At 38.6% G+C, this 9,361-nt stretch overlaps 1 protein-coding gene across 1 annotated transcript; it reads right to left on the bottom strand.

Annotated features, from left to right (window-relative positions):
* Nucleotides 1-4,085: 4,085 nt before the first annotated feature.
* arid6 (AT-rich interaction domain 6) lies at nucleotides 4,086-7,948 on the bottom strand. Its single transcript, XM_073477561.1, has 5 exons — nucleotides 7,792-7,948; nucleotides 6,904-6,956; nucleotides 6,579-6,676; nucleotides 6,341-6,497; nucleotides 4,086-5,423 (listed from the first exon to the last, which is right to left on the bottom strand). The coding sequence occupies exons 1-5, from the start codon at nucleotides 7,946-7,948 to the stop codon at nucleotides 4,086-4,088; spliced, it is 1,803 nt and encodes a 600-aa protein (XP_073333662.1).
* Nucleotides 7,949-9,361: the final 1,413 nt, after the last annotated feature.

The following is a 9,361-nucleotide window of genomic DNA, read 5'->3' as shown; positions in this document are numbered from 1 at the left end:
GATATGTTAAAACTTTGCATTTCATTATGTTGCAACTTCTACGTTTCTTTAGGGTTCAGTTTTCTGTTTTATTCTGTGACAACACTGTGCTTTTGATCTGGTTAGGTTTAGATTAAAAAAAATAAATAATAAAAAAAACTGTTGTGGTTTGCAAAAATATTGACTGCCAACATTTTATTGCCTGGCAACTGGGCTGCCTGGAAACCATTCAAACTTAATGTTGATGAAGGTTCTGAGTCATCCAGGTCTTCTTGAAGACGTGTCACCTCTCATCCAAGAGGCTTCTTCAGTTCTGACTGACTGGATGGGAGTTGCAGGCTTTTAAACCCTGTTTCGGAGTGACATGGCAGAATCCATGGATGAGGAGCCAACTCCTTTTTAGATATAAAAGGATCATTCTGAGGTAAAGAAAAACGATACGAAACAATATTATATGTAAGGATATGTTACGATACAATACAACATGATGTCATACGATACGAGAGGATACAATACAATATAATATACTCTATTGTCCCCATGCACATACACTGTAACTCCACAGTGGAGATCATAACAAAAAAATATAAACAGAACAGCATGTGCTAACCCAAATTACAGACACTGCACATGTTGCACATACTACACATGTTGCACATACTACACATGTTGCACATACTACTGTGTTGATAAGAACATGATATGCTATTGCACAGTCCCTGCAGCCTCAAGCAGCAAGTGTATACCGGGGTGTGCTATATCTTCTGCCAGAGGGCAAGAGCTCATACTCGGCATAGAGAATACGCAAAGGGATAACAGCCTCTGTGCTTGCCCGAGAACAGACTATTCATATTTTGACTCAATGTTTTTTCAATCCCATTCCTAACAATGCTCTCTAAAACAACCTAGTGGAATAAAAACATAATCTTCTGGTTCATACTCCCTGAGTCTCGGTAAAAAAATAGAAATCTCTGTTGAAAACGAGACTTATTGGAGCACACTTGACTGATTGGTTAATCGTGTATAATCAAAAGACTATGATCTCTCACTGACCCAGGGTCCAGAACCATCTCCTCAACAACAACACTTTCCACAAACTGGGACCTTTAAGTGCAAATTTTACGTACTTGTACTTTACTCCAGTCTTTTCTAATCATGCCTCTTTTTCATTTCACCTTCTAGTGGGAAATATTGTGCTTTGGTTGACAATTTTAGTTACTTTACAGTTAGGATTTTTGCACACAAATCATTTAGTCAATTAGCCGATACCCCTGAAAACGAATTGGTAACTATTTTGATTATTGTCATTTTTCATGCAAAAACATTTCATGGCTCTAGTTTTCACAAATGTGAAGATTTGCTTTTTAATTATGTTAATTATTTAAATTAACTTGAAGTATTCTCACTATTTTTCTGCCTTTTTTTTTTTTTTTTTTTTACAAAATAATCAATTTAGTCTGATGGAAATAATCATTATCTTTGGTGAGTGAGCTGCTACAGCAGTAAAATCCTGCCTTTACATGAATGCACAAGTAAAAGATAGCCTAGTGCTACTATTTATACATTTTCCTTATTATACTTACATACTTTCACTTAATGGTCATTTTTAAATGCAGGACCATCGCTTATAATTGTGTATTTTTCCAGTGTGGTATTACCAAAGTAAAGAACTGGACTACTTCTTTCTCCAGTGGTCCAATAGCAACACGCTGCTTTGATCCAGTTATCAGGGGAACTCTGTGTAGACTAATGACATAAATCAAATGAATGAAATCAATTTCAATATGCTACACTTTTAGCACCAAAAACACTTTTTAAATATTATATTGTGTCATTTTCCTTGTGTCTTATTTATTCATAATTACTCAAAACTCCATGCAGAAGTACATATCAAGTGCTACAGAGATGCTCAGCTTACTGAGCCAGTAATTCAGGTGTCCCATGACACATTGAAGACGGCTGGGGCCTCAATGTTTCGCCAGCATGAATTCCAACTGATCGTCACTGTCTGACTATTCCAGCTTTGCAAGACAATATGAGCGTCCTGCAAGCATCATATTGTTAAAGCCCTGAAGGTAGACATAAATAAAGGCATGCACTGAAGTAAATTCTTCTCAGAGACTTGTGGAACTACAATGCTTTAGTTATAGGGTAACTCAAAACAAAAGTCTGTCTTGTTTGTGATAACCAAACGTGAAAAACTGACTACACACACACACACACACGAAGAGGCCTCTGAGTTAAGCAATAACCTTCCGAGAAGCAACAGGAAAATACTTCCTTTAAACATGTCCATACTGGATATCTCACCCCCTTTTACGCAGCATCAGTGATGCATTTTATGTGATAACGAACACGTAAACAGGTACATGAACAGGTAAATCAAGTAAACAAAACGAACCCATGAAATATGTTTGACTCTATTCATGGTTTAAAGCCCTATTCAATTGAGTTACATCCTTTTGACAATGAACGATAATAGTTCTCTTTGGACCTTTGTGATATAAATAATGATTTGTATGCAATTATCAATGACTGAAGTTACACTGATGGGAGTGTCAGTCTGTTTCATTGTTGTTGTCACACCTAAAAGATTCCACATGTTTAATAATATAGCGATAACAATAACATAATAGTAGACTGTGCATGTCACCCCGAAGGCCTACTGGTATGACAAACAAATAAAAACAAAGCGTATGACGGTGCAGTTGACGCAGCCTCTTTTGACTCAACTGATTCGTATACTGTAAATTTAAATGAATGCGGGGGTGTGCACAGCATCATACAACTACGCAAAAGTTCTGACAATAATTACCACACCTCATCCTGAGTGTAGTTTAAGGACGCTACCTTCGCACACCCTAGTTTTTCATTCATGAAAAGGCATAAAAACACAATAATGGTTGTTGATCAAAATTAATTCATTGTTTGAATGGATTCACCGATTGTGAAGTGCAGACGGTGTAAGATCTGGACCAGTAGAGGAAGAAAGGGGGCATGGGCTTTGATTTACCGTGGTCACCAGTCAAGTGCAAGGTGCAGTTGTGGAGATGTAAATTGTTGAAAAAATTGCAAAAAAATGTGAAGAAAAGGGAAGTAAGAATGCTTCAAAACCCCTATCTACAGGTTTTTAGCACTTGCTGACCCTCATGGCCCATGATGCACTCTTCCCTCCCTTGCTATATACTGGAAGCCCCTCCTACGAGACGATCCACAGTTAATTGAAATCAATCAACCAACCTATGCAACATTTAGCAATAGTCTCACACTTGTGGTGTCCTGGACAGGTAATCAGCTGTGCAGTTTTCCTTCCCTTTTCTGTGGAAGGCATGAAAATGTAAGAGCCACACCATCTAATCATGTTATCCTGTTATTACTGTCTCTCATATTTCCGCAGCCGCCCGCTCGGTCAGTCTCAAGGATCGATTTCCTCCCCAGAAAGTCCAAGATTCACCTGATGGCAAGCCAGTCCTTTTCCATAGCTGAATACCTGACTTCATGTTTGGCAACCCTGTGAGGAGCAGGATCACCTGATCAACAAATGAGTCATCAGACTTCCATTTCAGTTATTTGAATTTATTTATATTTACATTATAATTAGATTAAATGTATTATATATCATTACTGTACAGAAAAGGCTTTAAAAAAAAGTAAACAGCACAATCTCGTTAAATCAATCTTTGCTACTGATATGAATGGATTACTGTTCAAATTATGATTTTTGACACCTTTTAAAATATATTCAAACGTACTACAAGGAACTTTTAACTGGTTATGACACAGTCGAATTTTAATACTGATTCCTTTTACATAAGCAAACAAGGCAAGAAGATTGGCTATAGATTTGACTTAATAAAAACATGTTTTTTATGGCGGACTGCTGAGGTTCAATTGAGACCCTGAGGAAAGAAGCTGCTCTGTAGTCTAGTGGTAGGGCACTAAAACAAATCTTCTGTCCACAGGGGCCGCCAGAATCAACAAAAATGAAAGTTCCTTGTAGTAGCCTTCATTATATACAAACTTCAATAAGATACAGCATTTGATAAAGCATGGTAAAGTGATACAGCTTCAATGTGGTGTTGGAGTGTCGGTGTCTGATCTGATCTTCACGACGAGCTCGAGATGATTTTCTTCAGCTTCAACACCTCTTCAGTGGTGAGGTGCAGCAGAGGAGTGGAGCCAGAGTTCATCATTAGCACAGTTGAGGGAAACATCTCCGACCTCTCTTTCCCTGCCTGAATGAGGTCTTCATTGTAGGATTCAGCGGCTGCAAAGTTTTGAAGAACTGAGAGGGGATTAGAGTCAACGTTCACTTGGATGGGGGGAGCCTGGGTCTCTTTTTCATATGAATCCCAGCAATTTGTGGGTTTGGAGGTGTACGGCTTAAACACACCCTGCCGATCAAACGGAAAGACATCCCGGCTGGCTGCATTTTTCAGAATGCCACCTGAAGGCAGGACCTTGTAGTTGGCAAAAGAATTTGGGCTCATGTGGTTGTGGTGATTACCGGTTGCCCTGGTGGTTGTTGTTGGGCTTGGCAAATTCCTTGGCCTAATCCTTAGATCCTGAGCGTCTGAGCTCCAGTTTTGAGGACTCATCTGAAATGTCAGGTTGGTTGGGAGGACATCCGTGTTGGAGCAATTCGTTTGTCCAGACTGTTCTTCCAGAATAGGAAGGGTCGGTAGCTGCTTACCCCCCGCCATCATGGCTGAGGACCTGTACTGCCTGAGCCAGTTCTGAAACACAGACAGCGGCATCTCAATTTCCATCTCGCCACCATTCCCTCGTGGGATGCTGGGCAGTATTTGACTGAGATTGATCCCTCTTGCTTCTGGACTCCCCTCTCTTTCGTCGTTTTGCTCCATTGTAAGGTCTATTTGTCCTTCATCTGCTCTTCGTTTCAGAGCAGAGTCACATGCGGGGCTTCTTGAAGCTGTGATAGCTTTGACTTCAATGACGTACGCCTCCCTAGCCTTCCCAGGATGTGCAGGTGTATCTCCTAAACCTGCCTCAACATCTGGCGTCTCGCGTCTTTCATCCCTCACCACCTGCGGGCAACGAGGAGTGTACAGAGGGGAGGGTTTGTTCAGAAACTTTGGGTTCTTGCTGGATGACGGTGGGGAGAACGATGAGGCGGGGTTGCTTTTGGTTTCCTGTCTTGATGCTTTGACGCTCAGGTTCAGAGGCTCAGCCAAGCCAGATGAGGTCTTGTACCGTTCTGCCAGGAAGCGCAGGTGCTCCAGTGGCTCGTTAACGCTCTCTGGGTTTAAACAGCGTGGATTGAAAGGAAACTGGGGGGGCGGGGGGCTCCGCTGGGTCAGCACTGTGGAGGTGACAGGGAGCTGGGGAGGCAGAACCATGTGGCTCGGGTGATAGTAGTGAGTGTATTGGAGCGGCAGCTGAAAGGTACTCCCACTTTGGTCTGACTGGGGGGGATGAAGGTTCTGTTGGAAAGAAAAGTCTTCGTCAGAGGTTGAAAGAACAGTTTGACATTTAAGGGAATATGCTTATTTTTCTTCTTGCCAAGAGTAAGATGAGACAATTGATACCACTCTCACATCTGCACACTGAATATGACGCTTAGCTTAGCATAAAGACTGGCAATGTTAAAGGGCAAATTCCGGTATTTAAGACCGATTTCAAAACTTTTGGAAATAATTAATTATTTAAATGACTGGCTGTGTCCGGTCCCAGGGTAACACATTCTGCTCTCCAGTTCACTCCTTAACAAGTTACATTTTGTCCAATTAATACAAATAAAGAAATACTATTAAATACTGCAAGCTGTGGTTTTAGGACGGGTAAGCGCAACCAGTGGAGACTCCAGGAAACTGAATTGTCTTTTTTACAACTGACATTTTCTCTACAGATCAAACAATTAATTAATAATTTAATAGTGAACTTTTGTTACCTCTCAAACACTGTTGTGTCTTTATGCTATGCTAAGCTAACCAGCTGCTTGCTTTAACTACATATTTACCTGAAGACTTAAGAGTGGTATTGATCTTCTCATAAAACTCAACAACAAAGCAAAAAAGCATATTTTGTTCAACACACTATAAAAGGAAAATATTTAACTAAGTGGGAATACATGATGATCAGGATCTGAAGGTAGTTTTTGTTGTATCAGAACCAGATTATTCATAAAAATATGTAATATATGTAATCATGTATCATACTTTACAGTATCATTGCATTTGATATGCATTTATAACACAACAGTTAACATATTTGTATTGAATCATAATCACATAAGTGTGAGTTTGTATTTTTGCCTGTGCCTCTACAGACAAAAGAAGTGCTCAGCAGTTAAGGATCTTTGCTATGTCTTCCTTATCTTATGTCTTACAATAACACCAACCTGTGGCAGAGGTATTGATAACAGTTGGCGTTTGGCTGGTCTCTGGCCATCGTCATTGTCTTTGTTGAAGTTGGCAAAATGGAGATGCTTCGGCTGATGGAGAGGCAATTTGTTTAACGATATGCCTTTCACGTGGCATTCGTACGGCAGAAGCAGCCTGGAGGAATAACACATCAATCAGATAAGATCATAATGGGAACACAGCTCAACTCAACCTGAAACGCATTGTTTAACTCACTTCTCATAGTGTCTGCGGGTGCAGGTGGCTGCGCTCGTGCTGCGAGGGTTTCCTCCGAGCATGTTGTACACTTGCTTCCACAGCTGCTGAGCAGTCACCTGGAAGAGAGCAGTATATTGCATTTAATTTAATTTAATTTTATCTTGTTTTGTGTTGGTTTGTATCGTGGCAATTATGAGCCAGTGCATGCAGCATTTATAGCCTAAGTTAGTTTGCAATGCAAGTCTCTATATTCAAGATTGGCCATTATTAATATAAAAAGAGTTTAAAGCCAGTCATTACAACTTATAATAACAATATTGGTAAATTGGAAATATTTAGTTACCTGGTGGTAGCCTCCCAAGTCTCGGACAGTCTCGAACATCACAAAGAGGTCAACTGAAAAATAGAGAAAATATACATAATCAAATACACTTTAATATTAGAATGTAGAGCTGTTAATCTATAGATTATATTTCAATTCATTGATTTACAGTTTCTCCTGTAAGAGAAAATAGTGGTTTTAGGAAGTCTTCAAATTGTTTTGTTTTTTGTCTGACACCCAAATATATTCAATTTATAATGAGATGCAACAAAGAAAAACAGTAAATAATTTTCTGACTAGTAAATATTTGACATTTATACTAACACTTTCTAATGACCATCACTTATAAAAAAATATATAGTTAATTAAACTTTAAGTTATAGTTCCTTCACTGTTTGAAAACAATGACATTAATTCATAAACAATTTGTTTTAATTGTGAAGTTGCAGCTGGCGTTTACAATACTTTATAAATGGTTAACAAATGCTGTGCAGTTCATCTTTAACATTTTTCAGATTACCTTAAAACTTGCAACTTAAGTTTAACTCTTTACAGTTGCTTAATAAATGGTTAAAGCATTTTATTATTTGTTAACAGTGAAATAACTATAAACAAAAGTTTAATTAACTATAAATGTACCATTTATTAATGATTATTATTGTTAGAAAGTGTTACCAAAAATATATTTAAATGTTTGATAGATTATCTGTCAGCTGCAGCTTATTAAAATGACTATGATTAAAGAAAAGATACAAATGTATGCCTGTATATATTAGCAGGCGGATAAATAATATTCATTATACCATATGATTGCAGCATAAAAAAATGTTGAAATAACAGAGGTCTGTTTTGATGCATAAAACAGCTTGCTTACACAAAATGTAATAAAATAATAATAATTATATGTACTTTGTTTGAAGCCCAGATTTGGGATCCTCTCTATGGGTGTATCTCTCTTCTTCATGAACACGTAGAGATCTTTAAGGAACTCTTTCTCTTCTTCTTTCATCTCCTCTATCGGCCTTTTGGTTCTCTCCTCTCGGGTCTCTACGAGTGCCATATCCATGTGTGCCTGGGGACACAATTAACAGGGGAAATGACGTTTCAATGACCAAACATATTGACCAAACACACCAGTTAAACCTGAGATACTCCGGTGACAATGCCTCACTGTTTGGAGTTAACATCATCTTGATTGATGGTTGTTAAACACTCGTGACCTTATATCACATGTTTGTACTTGCCTCAGTGGAGTCAGCCCTCTTTCATACATACGGACAGCATACCATTGATATGACACTCAAAAATAGCATCAATGCACCCTTTCATTCCCCAGTTTCCATCGTCATCAATTAGACAAACATGTCAGTAAACTAGCATATGGAATATCTGTTTAAAAATCGATTTAATTAAGAATCAAAGCTAATTGTTCACGTTTTAGGTAAGAATACTTCATTAGTTTTCTAGTATTTATCATTAACTATTGTTCATTTACTGTTATCATGTTACTATCATTGGATTGAAGCTTTTTAAACGCATGAATACATTAATTTAATTATGATAATTATTTTCAAAATAAAACAAAGGGAGGACTTACAGGACGATAGTTCAAAGAGGAAAAAACACGTGTTTTATTAAATAGAATCATAGATTAGATTAAATCAATAAACTCTGTTGTTCCTCACCTGTGTTTCCATTTAGAGAGTAAGTGTCGATGGTATTATCTCATTGCCGTGATGATCACAGAGCAAGCAGCGCACAGGTCAGTGTTCCTGTCAGTGTTGTAAAGTGAGAGGTAAAATCAGTGCAGCCAGTTAACAATGTCTCGCCGCGTCAGTCACACACCTGTCGTTAGTATCTGTGTGACAATGTGGGCAACTGACAGAGGGGGTGTTTACTCCAGCGTCTTCCTGCTGAGCGTTCCACCGTCAGACCAGTTTGACCTGCTCCTCAGCATGTGTTGAAAAACGGTTTATTGGAGTACTCATCACAAATTGGCAGAATAATGAGGGAACCAGTGGAAATCTGTGTTCATGATATCCAAGAAACGGGCGAGTATTTTTCAAAACAAGTCAAGTTGGAATATTTTTGGGGTTACGATCAATAGAGACAGAAGAGAGGCCGTAAAAGTCAAGAGTCGCTATTCATCATTTAATCATTTCATCATTCGGTGCTTATGTAGGAATAACAGAAAAAGAAAGGCACTTACTGTAACTTACTGTGCAATATCATATTGCATTATCATGTCAACAGTCTTGCGTGTTGTTTCGGTGTCAATCATGCCACTCTCTGAGAGGAGGAATCAAATTTTGGAATGCTGCAATTAAATTGAAGTGTATGAGGTTGGTGTTTAATTTGATGGCTGTCTAATTGAGTGGTTGGGAGACATTCCACCAGGGCTTCTTTTTGGCCTAATTGTTTACCTTTAAATCCATCTTTCAAAGGACTCCACGAAATGCTGAACACCAGGACCGATTTC

This window comes from Pagrus major, chromosome 12 (assembly GCF_040436345.1).
Source record: "Pagrus major chromosome 12, Pma_NU_1.0".
Lineage (NCBI taxonomy): Eukaryota > Metazoa > Chordata > Actinopteri > Spariformes > Sparidae > Pagrus > Pagrus major.
Note: the sequence above shows the minus strand (reverse complement) of the source record. Positions and strands in the feature narration are given on the sequence as shown.

Bases quoted from the DNA above. Each gene is read 5' to 3' on its own strand.
- arid6 (XM_073477561.1), bottom strand. From the start codon at position 7,948: ATGGATATGGCACTCGTAGAGACCCGAGAGGAGAGAACCAAAAGGCCG. The intron at 6,957-7,791 runs GTACATATAATT...TCTATTTTTCAG, and splicing joins AAATCTGGGCTTCAAACAAA to TTGACCTCTTTGTGATGTTC. The intron at 6,498-6,578 runs GTGAGTTAAACA...TTATTCCTCCAG, and splicing joins ACCCGCAGACACTATGAGAA to GCTGCTTCTGCCGTACGAAT.